The 24,096-nt window shown below is 34.6% G+C and overlaps 1 protein-coding gene across 1 annotated transcript; it reads left to right on the top strand.

Moving 5' to 3' along the window:
- The first annotated feature begins 3,153 nt into the window (after nt 1-3,153).
- LOC109080002 (caspase recruitment domain-containing protein 14-like) lies at nt 3,154-23,376 on the top strand. Its single transcript, XM_042758131.1, has 21 exons — nt 3,154-3,842; nt 4,799-4,936; nt 5,445-5,651; nt 6,576-6,694; nt 7,370-7,522; nt 7,638-7,757; nt 8,317-8,442; nt 10,449-10,598; nt 11,422-11,556; nt 12,640-12,740; nt 14,035-14,084; nt 15,137-15,209; nt 15,309-15,525; nt 15,890-16,016; nt 18,532-18,769; nt 18,967-19,030; nt 19,707-19,821; nt 20,594-20,758; nt 21,393-21,511; nt 22,475-22,590; nt 22,733-23,376. The coding sequence occupies exons 1-21, from the start codon at nt 3,632-3,634 to the stop codon at nt 22,938-22,940; spliced, it is 2,952 nt and encodes a 983-aa protein (XP_042614065.1). The 5' UTR covers nt 3,154-3,631; the 3' UTR covers nt 22,941-23,376.
- Nucleotides 23,377-24,096: the final 720 nt, after the last annotated feature.

Genomic DNA, 24,096 nt, shown 5'->3' on the forward strand with positions numbered 1-24,096 from the left:
AAATGGAGAAAAGCAGAGCTAGTGATTTCAATAAACAAGTCTATTATTAATTCCTTTCTGCACTCTTATCTCAGATCAGCTCCATTCTCCAGCATGTGGCTGAAGAGTACTCTCAGGCAGCATCACAGCGCCTTCCACAGGATCAGCCTCACAATGGCAGAACACCTACACAGTGGACTTCAGGGCAGCCAGTGACCACAGAAATATGTAATGCATAAAATAAAAGTAATGTATGTATATACATGTTTGGCAGTTGTTGTCCTGGTCAGTATGAGGTCTGGTTTATTATGACAAATGTAGAGAAGGTCAGAGAAATGGATATTGAATGTCTGTTATTGTAAGCACCCTCTTATCTTTAACTTTTATGATGTCTTTAGATTTAGCAAAAAATCTTTTAAACTAACTTTACTGTATCAGTGTACACAGTTGCAGCTATACTTATTTTGATTTCTCCTGGAGAGACTGTGTGAGCTTTGCCTCAGCAGTGCAACCTTATTCCGTCAATAGATGCATTATATACATTTATCCACTATTCGCCATTTACTCTAAATGTAATAAAATCAGAATAATACTTGCATTTTGGTGTTTACATAGTTATTTTTGGTTAATGATGTTTTAATCATGTTACTTATCTGGCATTAATGAAGCGTTAATGTCGAGCTCTTAATTTAAAGCCTTTTGAAGTTCTTCAAAATAACTCTTGGTATAAGATCTTTTTAGATTAAAATATTTTCTCAGAGAGAGCACACAGACTTTTCACTGCTTCAGATCTTATCAGTGAGGGAAAGTGTCATCATTTCCTGTATCTTACAAAGTTGTGGGTAATAATGCTACCAATTTTTTTATTTTTTTAATATGGTACGGTAACAGAGTTGACGCGAGATTTATGGACACACATTTTTAAGAAAAAAGTTATTTTTAAACAATTTAATGTTTAGGGCTAATATAAATGAAATGAATAAAATATTACAAAAAGAAAAGTACAATAAAATATTTTGATTACACAATGATACATGATAGAACAAATGCACGGACTTATTCGGACAACAAGAAATCATGATTTTGAGCTATTTAAGACACTTTTTACAGAAATTATTATATTGTTATTGGCTGTAACATCTTGTAATTCATAACAATAAGTAACAAATTATTAAAATAGTTAAAAGTATAACCATTTGAAAAAAAAAAAAAAAAAAACAGAAAAACAAAAAAAAAATAATAATAATGACCTTGGACACCAAATGTACCTGCAATTATAGAATCACCCACATGCATGTGATGTCCCAAGTGCAGCAGGCAAGCTTGGAATATGGAAAAGCTTACATTCAGCAGATAGAAATATTGCATTGTATTGATTTTGCCAGGGGAAAAAAAAAATCTGAACACTGTTGTGTAAGTTGTGTCTTTACTCTGGCATTACATCCCACCCACATCCCTCTGATCAACATGTATGTGGTACATTATATTATTATAATTAAAAATCTTTTTGGAAAATTAAACAATTTCTTACAAACTTATGTGATTTGATAAAATACATAATGAAATATAATCGTATATGGGTAACGGAGAAATTACAAATAGCTTCAAGCTACACATGACAATTAATGAGATTAATACAACACTTCTACTTGAATGTCACTATCAATCACTATTGAGTTTTTGTAATAACTTCTGACTGCGATCCAATGTGGATTTTGGTCAAATGATGAGGCAGAAATATGTTGTTAGTAACATTCTAGAAGAATTTTATGTATAAGATACACAGTTCAACTTCTGTGGGGCGTGAAGAAAAAGTAATATAACTTGTAGTGCAACCAATTACTGTTGCCAGAATAACAATATTACTTTTGAAAGGAGTAACTTGTAACTAGTTAAGGGGAATGTGTTGCTTTGAGAACGGCTGGGAGTAAATCTCAAAAATAATTTATTCTTCAGTATCTGAATCATTGAAATTCTGGGTATCGACTCCACTCAACAGCCCTGGTAGCGTTTAACATCATTGACTGAGGACCCAAAACAACTGATAGCAGTTATTTTGATTAATATTAGGGATTCAAATTACATTCATCAAATTGATTCGTTTAGATTCGTTCCAGTAGGTGGCGATCAGTGAGTGACTTCATTTACTGATTTATTCAAAAACACTTAACGTAAATCGTACAAAGCCGTAACAGCGCTACAGATTTTAAAAGCAGGCAGCTAACCGAACATAGCCTACTTCACTAAACATAAAAATCGCAACTTTGGAACAAGAGGAAGAGAATCAGTTGAGCATCATCATACAAGGCAATGAAAAATGTGAAGATAAAGTGTACACATTTAAAAATATGCTTCATTGCAGAGACCAATGAGGCTTTTCCAAGATATAGCCTATTGTGTGCTTAGCGCTTAATAAGTAAGCATATATTTATTTCAATAGGAAAATGCTTGCACGACTCATCATTGATTCTAATCACAGAAGTGAAATTACTTCATACTTGCGATTATTATCCACTGGAACTCTATTTGTCATCATCAACAAGCTGCTTGTCGTAGTTTGATGTAGATGATTGCATATTTGTGTTTGTTTGTTTGGGTTTCTAGGGTATACCATATGTATTTGTTGCTGTATGTTAAAGAGAAGAAACGCAAAAATGCGGATGCAATGCTGGAATGTTTATAAAATAACAATTAAAAAAATTACTTTAAAATTTCACTTTAGATAAACAATCAAAAATGTATTAACTATTAACTTGTAGTTCATTTTAAAAAAAAAAAATTGACAGTAAAAAAAAAAAAAAAAAAAAAAAAATAAATAAATAAATAAATTAATTGATTTTAATTGATTTTAATTAAATTAAATAGTTAAAAATATATATATATATATATATCCCAGGCACAGTCATATGACAGTGAAACGCCAGAAGCAAGTCACTTACAGACTGTTGTCATTAAAGTAATATAAGCAGATTTTGCATTTCAACACCATCATACCCTAGAAAAGGCAGATTATCATCAGCAAAGGATGTAAATGCTGTGTTTGCATGTGACGTAATTTCCAATAAACCTAGAATCCCTCTTTAATTTCCTTTTTTCCTGCTGGACTTTGTACCTGTTCACAGCCTGATTCATTTGTTTTAGATAGGAAGAACATGCTTGACTGTAGATGAGCGGATGGGTATGTGTTTTGGTAGATTAATTCATTGTGATTTGCTTTGTAAATAAAATATCTCTATTGCTTTACTGAAAAATGGTAATCTGAGCAACACAACTATATAATCTAATTTAATCAATCCCCTAGTGGAAATAAACAGTTCATAATGCCAGAGGTTTTTAACTATGTTTGAAATGCTTTGTTCTTCTTTTTATACAAGGGGAAATCCACACCTGATCTGTGTGTGTGTGTGTGTGTGTGTGTGTGTGTGTGTTGTCGGGAAAACTTTTCTTGTCTTTCAGGTTTCCTCACACACCTCTGGGTGTGAAGAGGGTGGAGAATTATCCGAACTCCTCTTTACAATCTCCCTGCTTCTCATTTCTCATTTGATTTCTGTTGTGTTTATGCCTGCACTGGACTTGTTTCTTTTATTTTTTACTTTTATAAAATCCTCTGTATTTGTGTGTTTGGCAAAGAATCTGATTTAGCAAATTCAGCATGACTGAGAGTGTCCTAAATACTCCGGACCTGAAGGATCTGGAGGAAGAAGAATTGTGGGATCTTATCAACGATAACCGCCATGCCATCTCTCTTGGTGTCCGTCCCTGTGTCCTCATCCCTTACCTGCGACAGGCACGGGTCCTCACAGACTTGGATGAGGATGAAATTCTCACCTGTCTTAATTTTACCAACCGCGGCATGAAGACAAGTAAGATCCTCTGAAATATACCAGAGCATTGGAAAAGAAAAACAAAGTACCTTTAATTTTTTTCACGCTAAAAAGATTTGATTTTTATCTTAAAAAAGTTACTAAATACTAAAATATATTTAATGGAATTGGAAATTATTATATTTTTGTTCCTCCAGGATTGAAGATCTGTTTTGGATTAGAGTGGTTAAAGTGAAATTGGAATATTTGGGTGGTTTCTTTCAGAAAAATTAGCAAGCTAATAGGACACATGGGAAAATATAGATTAGCTACAGATAGATAGGTCAACTGGATCAGAGGTTATGCTGATAAAATTCCAAGAAAGCATTTTGTTTTTCGAAAAGGCAAGAGTGAGAGAAATAGAAAGAGGAGCATGCAAATTAAAGGAATAATTTGCCATAAATGAAAATTCATTATTGTCATTATTTATTTACCCTGTTGTTCCAAACCTGCTGTATGCTGCTGTATGTAATTTTCCAGTGTAATACAAAAGTAAACAATTCTTGCCATTCAATGTCATTTCATAGTGACCAAAGCCTGCCACAACTCCAAAAAAAAAAAAAACAACAACAACAAAAAAAAAAAAAACATAAAAGTAATTAATAGACAATTTCTAATATTCTAAAGTCATATGCTTTGTGTGATTAATATAATTTCTAGCCTGCTTGTATTCAGAGTTCAGAAATGGCTCATTGTGTTCAGTTACTACGCATGTGAGAACCAGTGCAATATTAGAATCAGTAATGTCAACACACATTTTTGAACTAGGATGAAAAAAAAAGGCATACGGGTTTGGAATGAAATGAGGGCGAGTAAATAATTTCCGTTTTTGTCTGAACTGTTCCTTTAAGGAATACTTGAAAGTTGTTTTTATCGTATCGGAAATAAACATTTCTGTTCAATGTTTCTTATGGTATGTGCGATGTAATGTCTGAAATGTAAATCTTTTTATGCAGGTCACATGATTGACTTGTTACGTGTACAGGGTCATAATGGTGCAATGGCTCTGCTTGAAGGTCTGATGATTCATTATCCTGCTCTCTACACACGGATTACCGGCCGCCAGCCCAGCATTGAGCCTTCAGGCTTCAGCGGTCAGTCAGTGCACTTTTATCCTACTTAGGTTCTGATCAAGCATACAAGCATACCCCAAACATGAGGGTGATATGGTGTAGTAGTTAAAGACCTGAGCTGGTAGCTGCTAGGTTGCAGATCTGAAGAAAACCTCCTGATCTGGACTCTTAAACTGTCACTAGGCCAAAAATGTTTTGATGCTGGTTCAGTTCAGTTTTCTTCTAAATGCTGATAAAGTATACGTTATTATTTTGACATTTTTTTACTAATAAAAAAGAACACTTTGAATGTTTGTTTTTTTTGATTAATAGTTTGTTTTATTTTAAGCAAGGTTTGTATTGTAAGTGACATATTCTCCTAGATAAAACCAATAAATTATATCTTTATTAATTTCTTTTTTTGTTCAATAAAGATCTCTCAGACAAACATTCAACAATGTAACCCCAGTGACAAGTGAAGTTTTTCATGACTGATGTATGTCACCATATTCAAGGCTCATTTGTAAAATCTTGCTTCTGTGCTTGCCAGGCCTGATAAATTACACTGAGTTGACAGAGTACCTGGTTCGTGCAGTGAGCAGTATGCAGACAGAGCTACATGTGGCACGGCATGAGGCTGCGCGACTGCAAGCCAGATGTTGTGAGCTGCAGGGGAAACTGGAACAGGCCCAACAAAATAATAAAGAGCTCAGCCAGATGCAGGGAGAGCATGCACGACTGCGCAGTCACCTGGATGGTATGCACTTAACATAGCTTCACATCAGTGTGCCAAACTTTTGTTTAAAAAATCATGCAATTTATGTACATTCAAATCTGAATATATTTAAAAAATAAAAATGAGGTGTTATGAAATTAAATTAAATTAATTACTCACCCTCCAAACCCATAAGACCTTCATTTATCTTCCGAACACAAGTTACAAGATATGTTTGATGAAATCCGAGATCCGAGAGCAACGGAACTACCACATTTAAGGCCCAGAAAGGTAGTAAGGACATTGTTAAAATAGTCCATGTGACATCAGTGGTTCAACCTTAATTTTATGAAGCTATGAGAATACTTTTTTGTGCAAAGAAAAGAAAAATAACGACTTTATTCAACAATTTCTTCTCTTCCGTGTCAGTCTGGAGTTCAGAAGTAGAACCCAGATGCGCTGTGTCTTGTTTGCAAGCAGAGGAATGCACACAAATGTGTCGTGTTACTGTCGTGAACGCATTTCAAAGACTGACATGGAAGAGAAGAAACCGTTGAATTAAGTTTGTTTTCTTTGCACACAAAAAGTAGCTTCATAAAATTAAGCTTGAATGTGGTAGTTCAGTTTCTGTCTATGCAGGGTCAGAAAGCTCTCGGATTTCCTAAAAAATATCTATAAATATAAATATTACATCTATAAAAATATTTCTATAATATAAATATAGAAATTATGTTCCAAAGATGAAAGAAAGTCTTATGAGTTTGAACGACATGAGTGTGAGTAATTAATGACACTTTTTTTTATTTTTGGGTTAACTATCCCTTTAAGTGTTAACATTTTTACATTGTTGCATTTTAATTATGCACTTTGAGACATTCAGAATTTCAGAACAATGTTATTGCACAGTCAGTGTTTCTTTGTCTGTGTCAAGACTATTTAATGTCAGAATGGTTGTCTTCTGTGCAGGTTTAAACAGGGAACTGTTAAAACTGAAAGATGAGAAATGTGATCTCTATGTCAGATATACCACAGCTCTTGAGGAGAAGTCTGCAACTATAGTACGCAACAGAGACCTGCAGCTTGAGGTAAGGAACAAGATAGTACTGTATGTGTTTGTATGATTGCTTTCTACTTGGACTCTAGGTACCATTCAATAAGTTACAATAAAATGATTGTCTCATCCATATTACGTATGTTTGTGTGCATGACAGAGAACAGAATTCCATAAGCAGTTGGTTTAGAGGTGGTTTGTTTTTATAACATCATTTAAATAAATTAACAAACACCTTACTAATTAAAAAAAAATGTTTTTGTATTTCCTTTTGATAACGTAAAAACTCCAAAAATACCAGTCAAGTATTTTAATGGCTTGCCTTATTAAATAGCTAAGGAACATAGCGTTAGTTTAGTTGCAGTTAAATCTATGGAATTAAACAAAGTGTGAGATAAGTCTATGGAACGTATTACATAGCATGCATATTTTTAAATTAATAGTGGAGATCAGTTTTGTTCTGTTTGGTTTAATCTGACCAAATTTGTTTTGAGTGTCACAGGGTAATGAAGTGTTAGCTATTCGTTTACAAGAAACCTGAACCATTTTGCTTAGCATTTTTTGCTACATTTTGCTAATGAACTTAGCGAAAAAAAGACAGAAAAAAAAAACTACAGTATAATCAATACAACAAAAACTGTAATGCTGGATTGTTTTCCAAATACATACCAGGGCATACAGAAATCTCTTCTCCTCACCTCTTCTCCAGATTTCCCAGCTGCAGCATGAGTTAAAGAAGGCACAGAAAGAGACAGACTTTGAGAGGCAGCGTTCCTTGAAGAATCCCAGTGACACACAGAAGCTCAGAGATGAGCTCAATGCTGTACGCGCAAAGTTACTGGAGACCGAGACGTTGTTCCCAGTAAATGAGAGACTCATTTTCATAGCAATATAAGTCAACAAATTTTGGGACTGATTCATTTTAATCTGATTAATTTTTCACAGTAAATCTGTCTGTCGCTGTCTATTTCAATCAGGTACAACAGGATATACTGGCCCATGATTTAAAGGAGGTTGAGAACAGAAGTTCAGAACTTGCTGTGGAAGTCAGCAGGCTGAGTGAGGAGAATATACAACTCCAGCAAGAGAAAGAGGAGGTAAAACTGGTCTTTCCTTAACCTTAATGTTGTTTTTGTATTTCAAAATGTTGTACAGTACTTTGTATAAAACTTGTAAATTATAATTTTTTCTTATTAGTTTATAAGTTCACTGATCTCATGACAGTTAACACGTTGATTTGAACACTTTTTAATTGTATAGATTGTAAAACATTCTCAAATGTTTTCATTATAATTCAACAATAAAAGTTAGATAAATCAGTATTAGTATTATAAATCAGTATTAACAGTTTATACATATATATGTATGTATATAACAGCTATATAAATAAATAAATGGATTAGTACAAAAATATTTTTGCAGTAAAGTTGAACAGTTTGGTAAAAATGTGTTTAGATGGCTGTGTTAACTGTTTTGACAGCAATTACATTACTTTGGAGAAATATGTCAAATCGACTGAGAAAAACCTTTTTTTGTTGTTTTGCATCTAGTGTCTCTGTCCCTTTACCTTTCCCCCTAGATTTTTTTTTTCTTTTAAATGTCCATATTCTTTCTATCACCCTCCTTCTCACCATGCTTCCCTTTCACCTTTTTTAGCTCCTAGAAGAGAAGGACTGTTTAGCCCTGGAGATGGAGAAGTTGACTGTGGACTGTGAGATGTATCAGCACAGGAGTACACTGTTCCATAGTCAGCTAGAAGAGGTGCAGGCAGAGAGAGACAAGGTCAGTACAGTCAGTGCCTATAATGAACAAAGATCATACTCATTAGGTCATTAAGTCCTAAATAAGTTTTTAGATTCAAGAATGACATCAGTTTCTAAAGTTAAATAAACTGTCAGTTCCCTTTCACGGGACCAGGACCAGGGTCTGAGGCACCTGTAGAAACTTGTTGAATTATACTGGTAGACAGCAGTCCTATGAATTTCCATGGAATGCCTGAGCATATAAAAGGGCGCCTTCAATACACATCATCAGCTTTATTGTCTTTATGAGACCATTTTGTTTGTAGCATTTGTAGATAATTTATAGCTAACATTTCAGAAAGTGTGCACCATATTGCCCGCATTTCATTTCTAAGTCTCTGGTGTGATTTTCTTGGGAGAGGAGCACACGCATTTAGCTCTCGAGGGGGCTGGATGCGCTCATTGCAACAAGTTTGCAGTTAAGAAGCTCTGCCTCCTCTTGGCCCTCTTCTCAGGGTTATAGGGGCCAAGCATCTGCCTCCCGCAGTTTAGGCCCTGCGTCTGCCGAGGCAGTGAGGTGGCTTTGATCATTGGCAGAGGAGTTTAGTAAGTGGGTTTCCCTTTCTCAGACTTCTCTTGCCAGCTCCAGAGCTCTCATGCTGGATCCAGAAGGCCATTTTGCGGCCTCTTCTGATTTGGCTAGGAGCATGTTGCTGGCTGCATCAGCTCTCAGGAGTTAGATGTATTGGGAGTGGAGGATGCTGAAAAGATCAGTGAGTCTCCTCCCTCTGCTAGCCAAGCATATAAGGAGTTACTAAATGTTATGACTCATGCCATGGCCAGGCTGCGTTTGGCTTAGTCGTGTGAAAAACAGTAAGTCTATCTTGACAAATTTTGCAAGCGATTCCTAGCAGGTCATAACAGCCTCTCCCCTGTGACCCTTCTATTCCTCCCAAACCTTTACACCAAGATGACGAGGTCATGGAGAAACCTGTTGCTTTACAGGCCATGTCAGGTCACCTCAAGGGTGGTGGGCAACTTGTATGAGGTGGTGGATCAGGCTGATGGGGCCCTGCACACAATGGAAGTGTTGCAGATCTACCAGGCTAAACTGCTCAGAGATCTGGACCAGGGTAAGGGATTGTCTCACGAGGCTGTCACTGAACTTCACTGGTCCACAGATTTAACTCTGCGTGCCACCTAAACAGACCCCCACTGACTTTGGCTGCTCTATGGTGGAGAAAGGAAGAAACTGATGGGCAGCTAATAGTATAGATGTACGGAACAGTTTGCAAAGTGTCCCACTTTCTGATTTGGTCACCTTCCCCATTCGTTCAGTTTGGGGTTTAAAGAAGGGGTATATGCTCCCCTATGGATGGGTTGCTTTCAACAGACCTCTTAACTAGAGGGGAGCACTCAGACAGTGCAGAGGTGGACTGAAAAGTAGTGATACAATAAAGTTGATGTGTAATGCAGGCGCTTTTTATTATGCACAGGTACTCCATGTGACATCATAGGACTGCCGTGTGCCAATAGAATTTGGCTTGTTTCTACACATGCTTCAGACACTAGTCACTTTTGGGAGCTGTCAACACCATAATGCAGCGTCTTGTTCTCATCACAGGGAACTGGGTTATATACCTAAGACCCTAAGAAATTTAGTGTTTAGATCTACAAACTGATGGTATATATAGATGGTTGAAATCCTTGAATCTTGGGATCAAAATCTTATTTGAAGCTAGAAATAAATATAAAGTTTTAGTATAAAAAAAATGCAAAAGAAACAAAAAACTGCAAAGAAAATAAATATTTCAGATTCTGAACTACTTTTGGCGATAAACCAAATAAAAGAATTTGTGACATTGAACCTTTTAACTCCTTTTTTTTCAAAAGGTCAGATGTTTTTTTTCTTTTTTGCACAAAAGATGCTTTCAGGCCCATTCTTGCTGGAAAACATGCACCATCAGTTTTTGCACAAACATGTGGAGACCTATAGTGGCAAATGAAAACTTAATTACAGACCTGTTGGTGTTTTTTTTTTTTCAGGCATATTTGTCCCGAGATGAGGCCCAGGCTCAGATTGCACGTATTATCGCAGAGAAGGATGTGCTAAGAGGCCAACTCATGGAGCTACAGGCGAGGGTTTTTGCCATGAAAGCCTGTAGCAAGCAAAGAGGAAGAAGAGAAAAATCCAGGGTAACATTGACTTAAACTGAAGACCCAACCTACAGTAGTTTACCCCAGTCATTCTTTAGAGCAGTTTTAAATAATGTATTTAAATAATTGCATCTGTAACTTAAACACAAGCACACATAACTTTATTTTTAAAGGGTCATTCCCTTGGTCTTTTGACATATAAGAGGTCATTGTACTATAAAAACATCCTGTAAGTTTCAGAACTCAAAACTTTCTCATTAGTCTAAAATCAGCTTATATTGAAGTCAGTCTGCCAAAACGGTTGTGGAATGTGCCACTTTATGACGTAATAGTGTGGCTAAACACTGCCTCCAGTGAAGCAGATCAATGCCTGCTTCTAGATCACTGCCTGTTTAGCCCCGCCCACTGTTTTGTGCATGTAATGTAAATAACGAGAGAGGCAAAGTTCCAGACCTCATCAATAAGAACTTGGTCCTTTGTTGTTTTAATACGTGGTCATTATTGCTTTGTCTGTTATTACTATTCATTTGATACGTACTGAGTATTTATGCGTTTTTGACCTAAATCACAGCAGCGTCCATCTATGAAGGATGTAGGCTATCAAACATGCATAACTGTTAGCTATTCATACCACTGGGCATTTACTTCCTAGTCTACAATCCGCCACACCTATTCAAACAGAGCATTCCGATGAGGGGGACAAAACAGCACAGAAAATAGCCTATTACTTCTAAATTATGATGATTTTTCTTTTGATGTAAAAATCTTGATAACATTATAAGTGGACCTAAGAGAACAGTATGAAAATAATAAAAAAGAGGCAGTTCATGACCCCTTTAATTTCATTTCTTTGAATAAGTAGGACAGGAAGTTCAGTTGCAACACCAGCAGAGGTTCATGCAGTGAGTTCCCTACTTCCAGCCCACCACCCAGAAGACAGCTATGCCGCTTGAATGCAGTTCTTCCTGAGAGTTTCAACTCGTTTGATGCCTGTGAGGTACATTTATACTGTATATATTCTGCTAATCTGATCCAAGTGGGAATTAGTCTTTAGCCTCATGGACCCCCCACAGTTCTTGCACTAGCTGTCTGATACATAACTGGCAGAAAACATGCTACTTGTTTTCTCTCCAATATGGTTGGAAGAATTGTGTGAGTTGTGAAAATTTAATGAAATAAAATTTGGAATGTGTATATGAGGATGTTAACTGTGACTGAATGATTAACTAGCTGGTTTAAGGTGAAAAAAAATGGATGTAACTATGCAGCAGAGAGCAATTTCATGCCGTGGTTGTATGCCCTGAAGTCTGCCTAATCTCTTCTGCTACACACTCAAAATGATCTACTTTCTCTTAACAAAAAGAATACATTTGGGCATAATTTAAGTAGGAAAATTGAAACACAATAAAAATCATGTTTACCAGATACTAGTTCAGTGCTTTTGAAAATGAAATAATCACTGAATATGTCAAATTTTGAAAGGTTAGTGACATCAAATCTTGACAGTGAAAGATATTTAGAGTTTTGCTTGAGACTCCACCCTAGTGTGTTATGTGTTATATATATATATATATATATATATATATATATATATATATCTATATATATATATATATATATATATATATATATATATATATATATTGTATCTCAGATAGCACCACCCGTAAACGGCACATACGTACAAAACAAACTGTGATTCATAACTTTAGATGTCAGTCTAAGCAACATTCAGTTCCAACACCTTTTGTGTGATACATGTAGGTATTATTGGAATGCAGTTTCATAGTATCAGTGCAAACAAGAGTGAAAAGCACATATGCATTGTAGAACAATAATTATAACTTAAAGCTTTTAAAAAATTCTAATTTAAATTTAATAGCAAAGTCAACACTTGATCAAATAAATGTTTTTCTCCAGCTGATGAAGAGCCAATCAAAATCCATCTTTCAAAGTGCTTAGTAGAAAAAGATGTTTATTGTTCATTGCAGTGGATGCTAATACAGTTATCATTATAGTTATCATTCTTAGTGTGAATTAAATTTTTTTTGGGGGGGGGATGTGTTTCAAACTTTTACAGTTCAATGATGAAGCAATCAACAATCAAGTGGAGCCCTCCTGTTCTGAATCTCTCCGCAGACGAGACTTTCCCTCCAGAAGTGACATGGAAGACATTTACAGGTGAGCTGCTCCAAATCCAAAACCATTGCTATAAAATCCAAATGATTAAATTGTTTGGATTCAGTCAGATTTGCCGAATAAAATATCCTGTTTGCATGTCACTGCATGTGGAACTTGTGTCAGACTGTGTTTTTTCAGACTGTGGGTGCTGAAGGGTGATTTGCACAGGCAATACCTGTAAATGTGGACTCTAAAATAAACAGGCAATGCTTATGCCCTGTTTTTGCGTCTGATGGGAAATAGCCCCAAGCACACATTTTCTTTTGTAAAATCGGTAATACTTTGTATGAAGCCCATTTTTATAACACATTATAAGGGTATTCTTAAGGCATTATAATGAATGCATAATTCCTTATGGTATAGTAATATAGTATATATAAAACGTATAATGTGTTCATTTCATCTCATAAATAATCATAACAACAATTATACATTATAAAACTTACTTATTTGTGGTTATAACTTTTATGAGTATGATTATTTATAACACGCAATAAGCACCATGTTAAATCCACTTAATTTATAATGGATAATAAGTCTCAAATCTTGACTTTATTTATTTAAGATCTGTACAATATCTTATCATCTTACTGATATTACAATATGGTTAAAATCAAATGAGCCATATTACACATTCATCTGATCAGATATCTGATCTTATGGCTGTTTAAGAAAAATATTATTTTTATTATTATTATTATTGTTGTCATTGTTGTTGTTATTCATTAGAGGTCTTTGTCTGCTTTAAGTAAAGTAACACGTTAACAATGGCAAGATATATGAGACTTATAATGCATTATAACTATGGGAAATATAATCCATTGTAAGTTAAGTGGATGTATTGTGTTCACTGTTATAAATCATCATACTCTTAAAAGCTGTAACCAGATGATACAACATATAAGGTTTTTTATAATACATTATGCATTCATTATAATGGCTTAAGAATACTCTTATAATAATGTATTATAAATATGGGCTTCATAGAAAGTGTTACCGTAAAATTTTAAGTAATTAGATCATTCATTACTGTTTCCTGTTTCCTTGTCTCTATGATACTTATTGCATTCCTAGTTGCATTGTATGTGCCCCTGACTCACTATCATAAAACTAACTCATAAACCAACAGGTCAGTGTTTCCACATGTACATTCACCATGTGGTGGAGATATAGATGTCATGTAGTAGGCCTATCTAATAATAACTTTAGAATTCAGAGCAAATGGAATTCTTCAGAGAACTTGAGTTTAAAATAATAATAATAATAATAATACACCTCTTTGTTCCATTTTCAGCAGTCAGGATTCTCTCAGCTTTGACAATGATTATGTTTTCATTTCTAAAGGTACTGTTACTTCTTCCTACATTTCATTGTGCTTACCTAAATAAGTTGAAATTTAATTTAGTCACAATTGTTTGTGCAATCAGTTACATGAAGTAACCTGAGAAGTATTTGGACACTTAAGCCACAAAAAAAAAAAAAAAAGTCAGACAAATTTATTTTTGAAGAAAGAGAACAGGAGCACAATTTTTAGGAAAAACATTAATAAAGGTTTTAGGTTAGTGAAACATGTTCTTAGTTCATGTGATTAACAGCACCTCTGATGGAAAAGTGTTTCTCAAGCTTTTTTGACTTATGTACCCCACAGTATGTAAAGCTCAAGTACCCCTTCATCAACAAACAAGAAATTTACTATTAAATATACTAAAATGTTCTCTTTATGCTAAACTGTAACAACATATTTCTGGTTGTGTTTACAAAGTATCATTTTTGCCTAGTTCCCAAAACCCCACATATAATTTGGAACTATTTTATCCACAGATAATGCTCTTATTTAATCTAATTTAGTATTCTCTTTATTATTAAAGTTACTTAAAAAAAAAAAAATAAAAAAAAAAAATAAATAAAAAAAACTATTCTGTCAGTGAAAAATAGACACCAAATGGTACATTTATTGTGCTATTCTGTGTCATCCACACAAATGTATAAAAGTGTGCATACATAATGCATCGCACATTATTTTGTTTTTGGTCCTTAAAGGGATAGTTCACCCAAAAATGAAAATTTTATGTTTATCTGCTTACCCCCAGGGCATCCAAGATATTGGTGACTTTGTTTCTTCAGTAGAACACAAATTATGATTTTTATTTTTTTTTTAACATCAGCCGTTGCAGTCTACAATGCTTGTCAATGGTCACAGAATCTATGAGAGAGAAAAAAACATGTACAGAAAAATCCAAATTAAACCCTGTGGGTAACTATCCCTTTAAAAATGTTCAGTGTGCTGTAAATGTTGAAAAGTATCCATATACTTTTTAGAGCTACTGTATATCCATGGTAATTAGAATGAATCACAACTGCATATTCACCACTTTTTTTTATCTCCATTCTGATAGGAGATAGTTTGGATGAGTCTAAATCACCAACATCACTTCCCTGTTCTACTAGCAGAAGGAGCCCTAATGAAAGGTTAATTAAAAACTGAAAGTAAAACACAATAATCACATTTATTTGTTTATTTATTTAAAATGGTCATATTGCTAAACATGTTATTTTGCATAAATCTAGTGTCTCAAGAGCATCAGCTCCGCCCTTCCTAATGCGCTCCAGACCTCAGGCCCTGCGTATCACTGGTCGCGTACTCACTGTGTTTTTCCAGGGAGAAATGATATTGAACCAAATACAGGTCATCGGGGGCAATAAGACCGGTGTGTTTGTGCATCATGTGACCGAAGGATCATCTGCTCATAACACTGGCATCAGCCCTGGATCTCAGATACTTCAGGTCAGAATTTCTGGATTCTGAACTGAACTCTAGAATTTTTGTTAGGAAAGATTTGGGGATTTCAGAATTTTGAAAACTTGCTTTTTTTTAAAGGCAAAACCATTATTTAATCTTAAGAGCTGAAATTACCTTTACCATCTATAATGTTTGCAAAAAACAATCTATCTTGAATAGTAAAGAAATTCCTCAGAAAAACTAAGTGGGAAGTGACATAAAAAGAATTCAATTCCTCCTGATTCTTTCAAAGATAAGACAGAAAATGAAAAGATCTCTTTGAATCTTTATCCCTAGAGGGACATTCAGGTTTTCCAGCAGCAGTTAAATGGTGTGGGAACTAATCAAAACCAAAATTGTGTATTTGTAGCTGAAATATGAGCGGGAGCAGAGAGCTGTACGAATGGTTCTAGAAGACACCACTATGGAAGAGGCCCTGTGGGCTCTGGGGCAAGTCCAGGGACCATGCCACATTACACTGAGACCCAGCCAAGATGGTAAGAGCAAAGAACCACAATCGAACTTTCAAACACATTACATATAAAAAACAAAAAGTAATGTATTTTTAAAGCAACCACTTATACATAAATTAGAGTAGAGAATGGGTTTGAAAAGTGAAGTCATGGATTTGATTCCCAGGGAATGCATAAACAGATTAAATGTATACCTTGAATGTAGTGTACAGTAAGTGGCTTTGGATAAAGTGTCTGCCAAATGCATATGTTATAAATGAATGTTATCTGTTTTTTGTTTTTACACTGATAGACTATTTATTCATAATCACTCTATGGTGCTATTTCAACAGTTAATAATTACTTTGCATTGATGATACAGAGATGCAGTCACCACATGACTCTAGATCAGTGTTTCTCAACTGGTGGGTCGTGACCCAAAGTGAGTCACAAGACTGTTCTGAGTGGGTACACTCAGTCAAAGAAACAACATCAACAACAAAAAATGTAATTCTAAATGTTTTTCTGATGCGAGACTTTTATTTTGAAAGATGTGCTTGAAAGCTGTTGACACTTTTGCAGTTTACGTAAAGACTGCTTGAGAAAAACGTGTTGTCCCGATTCAGTATCTACGGTCAGATGAGATGTTGTCAGGGCTTAATGTCAGTCTCATTATTCTATTGTTATTTTTGTAACTTGTTATGAAATAAAAAGTCTTTCACCTCAGAAAAGTTAACTATCCTGTCCTGTCAGACATTATACTGTGCTTGTAGCACGCACTCTTCAATTGCACACGCAACTGAGGCGGCGCAAGCTGTATATCATTTCACTAAAGCTCAAAAGAAACTATGAGCATGCAACGTGTGAATTAAGGTCTGATAATTTTTTTAAAACAAATTATATATATATCATCATAAAGTGTGTCGCGGCTTGATGACCATAGGAAAATGTGGGTCCCATGGCCAAACCAGTTGAGAAGCACTGCTTTAGAGAAGCTCTTTTAGAGCAGTTGTTATTGCTATTCAATGTAACAGCTATCAGATATCAAAATTCAAGCTTTTGTGACATTTTATGAAGACTGAGATTCTTGAAATATAGGTGAACAGTGCAATAATTGTATGTTATATTGATTAAATTAGCAAATGTTTCTGTTTATTTCCTTTGATAATATCATGATCCCGTACATGCTAAACTCATCTCTAAAATTGTTACAGGGTCATTCTGTGTCAACTCAATCAGAGGTCCCTGGCTCAAATTTTTGATTTTGCTAATATTTTTTTCTGAAGAAAGATGAACATGTATAGTGATTAAAGCCAAAATATTAAATGCCATGGATTCATTTTTATTGAGTAATCCACTATTTTGTAGACATTTTCACCTGAGATTCAGAGCAAAATTACAGGGAGTTAAAAATGACTTCAGAAAGACGGCAACATCATAATGTTACTTTTACACAGAGATTGGTAGGTCTGTTAGTAAAATCTGTTGACTTTAGCAATCTTTGTTGCATTATGTGCCAGTGGTGACCATTTAAAAATGGTGAAAGAGCACTTTTCAAGTTTTTTTTTCCCTCCAAATTTTGCAGCCCAGTAACTCAAAAAGTATTAAAGATACCTCAATGCCCTTTTAGATGTTGGGTCTTAACAAACTTCTCTTTTGGCATCTTCATTTTTAAGGCCCTATATAGTTCAGTTCCAGAGATAATGGAATTTCAATATGGCTCCATGAGTAAATCATTGAATTGTGCTCATTTTCAGTGGTTGAAAACCAAATGTGGTTCACTGTGCAAAAACATGTTGATACTTTTCTTTTGTCTGAAGAACAAATAATGTTGAAACTGGAAATGTATCATTGAGATCCCCATATCTCTGGGACTGGATGATATAGGGCCTTGAAAATGAAGATTCCAAAAGAAACGTTTTTAAGAGCTAGAATATAAAATCATATTGATATATATTTAATACTTCTTGAGTTGCGCGCAAACATTGGAAAAGGAATATTTATGGCACTTAGACAGGTATGTTCAATGTAGTTGTTTTGACAGAAGCGAGATACATTTCTAGTTTCAAGAAGAGTATCAACATATTTTTGCAAAGTGACCCACATTTAATTTTTTGACCACTGAAAATGTGTACAATTTAATGATTTACTCCTGGAGCCATGCTGAAATTCCATTACCTCTGGAACTGAGCTATATAGAGCCTTAAGAGGGCATAAGGATATCTTTAATACTTTTTGAGTTACAAGCCTGCAAACATTGGAGAAAAAACTGGAAAAAAAAGTGCTCTCTTTCCCCATTTTTGAATGGTAACCATTGGCACGTAATGCAGCAAAGATAGCTAAAGTCAACAGATTTTACTTACAGTTAAAGCAGTAAATACACACCAATCTGAAAGAAGGAACCTTCCCCTAATTGTTCATTAATTTAACCAAAACACTTTCTAATGTTACATTTTTAATGATTCATGTAAATTGTAAATGTTTAATATTGCTAGTTAAGGTCACAATCTTACTAAACCAAACATTCATGATCACTGAAAATCTGCTGATTTCCTCCTAGCCTATGAGAACCTGCTACAGCAGCTAAAGAACGGTGAGGTGATGTCGGGTGATTCCTTCTACATCCGTGTAAACATGACGATGCAGGAGGATGTAGCTGGAACTCTCGCAGTCAAGTGTAATGACATCGTCCATGTGACAGACACTCACCATTCCATTGATGGCTCCTGGTGGGCCAGTCACGTGCACCCTTGTCACTTGGAAGACCTGAAGAGTGGGACTCTTCCCAACTACTACAGGTACACAACAACATTATTTCTCAAAATACTTTTTATTATTAGAAAAGCTGACATCTTGGCATGTTTTGTTTTTTACATTATACAGTGAATGTTAAATGTTCTTGTTTGTAGTTCCTAAGATTTAAAAGTAAAGCACATGTTTTTCTATTATGCTTTTGTGTCATAAATACATCTATAAGTGTTAACTCATTTTTCAGAGCACAGAGGCTCTTAATCAGGGCTCTAGAGGATATGACCTATCCTCGCAAAGCACAAAGAAAGGTGAGAGTCCATCAGTAAATTCACACGTTATTTTAGGCATTACAGAAATTATTTCTCTCTTTTTATTTAACTTTCTACATAATTATGATTTATGAACTATATAATAATATAGCAATAAATCTTACAGACAATTTTGCTTAGTGTTAAAACAATTATACGTGAATGCAATAGAGTGCTGCACAATGCTTAATACAGTGATTTAAAACTTAACTATAAAACGATTGTCTTAGCTGGCCTGTTGACACGACAAGTTAAAAGATTAGTCATCATGCATTGCATAGGTTAGTCATAGTCCATGTTTTAGATGAAATAGTTGTGAAATATCGAACAAATTCTTTTCTATTTTTGTATTGAATTATGGAAATGTTCGCCAAAATATTAAACTGTAGGTATGGTATGAGGTTCTTTGGTGAGGGAATAATGATTAATAACTTATAACTCTGAAACTAGCATAGTCAAACTCATTAAAGAAAAATGAGTCATGCATTCTTGTCAGTAAGATTTATTGTCCTGTCTCTAGAAGATTAATGAGTTAGAGAGACAGAGACGTACAAAATTATTGTAGACTCGCAATGTTAGATTCTTTTGAGATGTGTCATGAAAAAGCACTTTGAGCACAGAACTGATAGAGTCTGTTTCACTGGTCCTTAGTACCTGTTTTTCTGTACGTCCACAGGAGAAAACCATATCTCATGAGAAACAGAGAGCGGCAAGGATTGTCATCACTGGTCAGCAAAGCAGAAACCCTCTGTGGGTCAGTGTGGAGGACAACAAAACCACAGCACAGGACAGTTAGTACAAAAAAAACTACATACTGTAAAGCTGTTTTACTCATAACTAGACACGGGAAATGTAAGAAAATGAACAATCCCAATTCCTTTTCTGATTCCATTTCTATTAACTATTCTTTTAGTACTTTGAGGAGGAAATTACCGGAAAAAAAGAAATGCAATCCGATCCAAACAGTTCTTGGAGAAGGTTTTACAGTCTTAAGTCTTTTTAATGACTTTTCATAAACATTTTGGAGGGTACATAAATGCAACACTAAACCAACAATTTGGTAACCTATTTCATTGATTTTATTAAAATAGTACTGACAAAACTCATAATGTTTATCTGACTAAACATTGTCATATGAACAACTAGTGAGTAACTACACTGTTTTAAGTCTCACAAAGCTTAAGTTGAACCTAACACAGGACGTTCACGGTAATCAGTGTGTTTGCTTCATTAGATTAGTTGGCTCATTGTTATCTTTCATTTGGCAATCATTTGTACTATACTGTTGAAATACAGTAGAATTGTTGTGGTGAAGAGAAGTGCAGGAAACACTGTCAGAATACTTTAGTACTGAACCAGTTCTGAATAAGAACAGATTCTTGTTTCCCAATACTAGTCATAACATCAAACTTCAAATGCAAGCTGTTGTGTGTGTGTGTGTGTGTGTGTGTGTGTGAGAAATGCTACTAACTTTAATCTTTCCTTTGAACTTTCGAGGTAATCAGTGTCAGGCAAAATTCTGGTTTAGACCTTTAGTGTTATGTAAATCATTCTCTCCTGTAGGTGATGGCTGTGTGCCCAGCAGATGTGTGACCCTAATGCCCTACACCCTGGTCTCACCTCGTTTCCCACCCATCTGCCGACCAGTCCTCCTCCTTCCCACAATGCTTGGCCGTGCCTTGCACAAACGGTTGGCAGAACAGGATGGTTATCAGCTCTGTGAGCCAGGTAAAAACACATTTATTTAAGTTTATCAACAAAATACCTAAATTTAATCAACGTGTTTTTAACAAAGAGGGGGGAAAAGTAAATAATGGTACAATAGAGAAAACTCTTTGATTACAGTGAGAAATTCAGGGTTGAGTCCCAGTATCAACAGGGATTTCTTCCTCTTTACAGCATGATGAGGCTACAGCATATATGTTGACAGGAGACAAAAATCACTAGTATCAGTATTTTAAGGCTTAAAATAATTTTTCAGACCTTATTAATTACATGCAATCAGTTACTACCCTGTGCTGCGAACAAGTCAAAATGCTTAGTCATTTTGTCAATAGTGTATTTTGTCAGTATTTCCTGTTGTAATGGCTATGGTTTTGATGACAATGATTTAAAATGCACAAGGCTGCTCTTTTTTCTTCATGGTGTAGCCTTTATCAGTTTCAGCTGTACAAAGTTATACAATACTGCATTGTATTTTGATTGTAAGATATTTGACAGGATTCACATACACTTTTATTGTTAATCTGTGATAGTTTCTTTTTGTCTGACTTCAGTTTTCCCTCTGTATCTACTTTGGTCTCTGGCTGCTTCCTCCTTTCCTCACTTCTGTCATCTCTTCTTCTCTTCTCTTTTATTTTAGAGTTGCTGATTGCAAGTGAGCATGCCATTCAAATGCAGAAGGGGGAGATTCTTGAAGAGTGTGACTCGAAAACACACCTTTGCTATACGTTGCAGGGAGTGGAGAAGATCATGAAGCGGGTGTGTCATAAAACATTGCTATCATATTACTAATGGCCTGATATAGCAGTTGTGTTAAGTTGAAATAAAAGGTTAGAGATGAGTGGTTTTAAAGTAATAAAATACAATAATAGAAATTACAATGATCATCACATGAGAACTTGTAAAGCCTAAAATGCTTTGTAAAAATTAAGGTCAGAGTTGAAGCTTTATTTTAATATAGAAATGTAATGTATGAGAAAGTGTATAAAATACATGTTTCTAATTTAGATGGATAGATTTATGGACAAATGCAGCATAAAAGTATGTGTCCCCATCTTAATATATGATGTTTTTGGCTTGTTTTTAGTTTTGACCTTTATGAGTATGTCCACTAATTTAAATCATATAACATCATAATTTTGATAATGATAACCTGTTGATAATGACATGAATTGATATTCAAGGCATTGTAGTAAAAAAAAAAAAAAAAAAAAAAAAAAAATATATATATATATATAGTGGCACTGTCTATATACATATATGCCTATATATATATATTTATGAACAAATTGTAATTTCTTAACTACTTTGACAAAAAATTTTGCACCCATCCCGTTAACATGATTCCATGAAGACAAAAAAAAAGAAAAAAAAGGGCTATTTTTACCTACAGTTTACATTTTAACATTTTACTTATTTTTTACCTATACATTTGTTGAATTAAATCTAGGGTTTCTACTCATTTCTACAGTCTTTCAATTAAACAAAATTGGCTAATTTACTTATTTTACAGATATTAATAATATAATTCTCTGTTGTTATTAAGTATTTAGTCCATTTCAATTTTGCCATCTGTCGATGAATTGTATTAGTGATCATTAAAAAATACATCTAATACAGCTATGCATTTATGCTGTGCACTATATATTTATATATTTGTATATATGTGTGTGTGAGAGAAAGAGACTATATGTGACTATCTGTTTTATATCCAATGTATAGGGCACTCACTGTGTTTTACCGCTGGGTTTGGACTGTGTGCGTCGTCTCCACCGTGCTGAAATCTTCCCCATCATCATCTACATCATGTCTACAGAGAGGAGTCTCCGCAAATTGAGGTACTATAATTTCCTCCATGAAACTTTTCACAATGAAACTAAAAGTTGGTTTGATTTAAAGATTGAGATTTATAACACAAAAAAATGCTGTTCTGGGAGCAATACTATTGCTATATGTATCTGTTCTGTCATTGTTTCCTAGACACAAACTACGGCAGAATGTTTTGACTGAGTCCCAGGTGTTAGAGTGTTCCTGCAGTGAGGAGCCCCTTCTGGATAAACTGCCCTGCCTTTACCAGAGCATTCCACCAGAGAGCTGGCATGACAGTGCCACTCTAATTGACACTCTGAAAACTGTGGTGACAGAGGAGCAGCAAAAGATTGTGTGGATTGAGTCAGATACCTGGTGAAAGAGTAATGGGAATGGGAGCATAAATTCAAAATATCTTCACCACAATTTTAGAGTATTAGGACCAATTTAACTGCTGCTTACGATGTTGCCTGATGTGCACCTCCAGAAATCCTGTGAACCACAGACCTTCCCCTAGCATGAATTTAAAAAAAAATCTACAGTAGTTTCGCATTCATTGGGAATAAATAATAAAGCCTGATTGCTTAAAGCTTCTGATGAAAGCAGGCTGGACAGAGATGATCATAAACCATAAATTAATTAAGTGACCCAAAATGTCCATATTCAAACATCTTTGTTTATCCATACAACACTATTGATCACGATTAAAAGAGAATTAAACATTTATTAACCAATGCACAGAGGTAACATTGCAGGTCCAAAGAAGAAATATAATGGGCCTTTTAGATAGAGGTAAACTGAAAAGCATTTACAGAGGTCTGCTGGAAAGCTTGAGGTCAGTAGGATATTTAAAATAGTATACTTTTATTCAGGTAGCACACATTGCATTGCCATCAGAGGAATAAATTATAAATATATTAAAACAGAAAAAAGTTAATCAAAATATTACTTCACAATAATACTGTTTTTACTGTATTTTTCCTCCTTTAGATGTTAGCATTTTTAGACATTTGAATTGTAGTGTGTAGTATATGTAAAAAGTAATGAACCCTGAGGGTTCCATGAATATCATACAGTATATGTGCCAGTGTTCAAAGTTTTTTCTTTTTTTTTCTTTTTCTAAATATTGATGTATTGCTTAGAAATAGGTACACAAGGTGCTTTATTGGGACTTGTTGGTAAGGTGCATGCTATATATATATATATATATATATATATATATATATATATATATATATATATATATATATATATATATATATATATATATATATATTATAAACTATAGTCTGAATACGCTATAATACTGTTACACTTTTCTGAAGGATCTGGAAAAAAATTACATTGAAGGAAGCTGTAAATCATATCCATTGAGGGGTATTTGAATAATTTCAATAAGCTATTTTCACAACTGCACAACGGATTAATATTAAATCAGATTTCACTGACCATCTGAGTATAAAACAGTCAGTGGAATTTGTTTACGATGAGTCAAACACTTTTCACAGATTGAAAACCGACAGTTTAAAACTGAG

The sequence above is a fragment of the Cyprinus carpio genome, chromosome A6 (genome assembly GCF_018340385.1).
Source record: "Cyprinus carpio isolate SPL01 chromosome A6, ASM1834038v1, whole genome shotgun sequence".
Taxonomy (NCBI): domain Eukaryota; kingdom Metazoa; phylum Chordata; class Actinopteri; order Cypriniformes; family Cyprinidae; genus Cyprinus; species Cyprinus carpio.

Excerpts from the sequence above, each read along its gene's own strand:
- LOC109080002 (XM_042758131.1), top strand. The coding sequence starts at position 3,632 with ATGACTGAGAGTGTCCTAAATACTCCGGACCTGAAGGATCTGGAGGAA. Across the intron at positions 7,758-8,316 it reads TCCAGCAAGAGAAAGAGGAG|CTCCTAGAAGAGAAGGACTG; the intron begins GTAAAACTGGTC and ends CACCTTTTTTAG. Across the intron at positions 18,770-18,966 it reads ACTCTTCCCAACTACTACAG|AGCACAGAGGCTCTTAATCA; the intron begins GTACACAACAAC and ends CTCATTTTTCAG.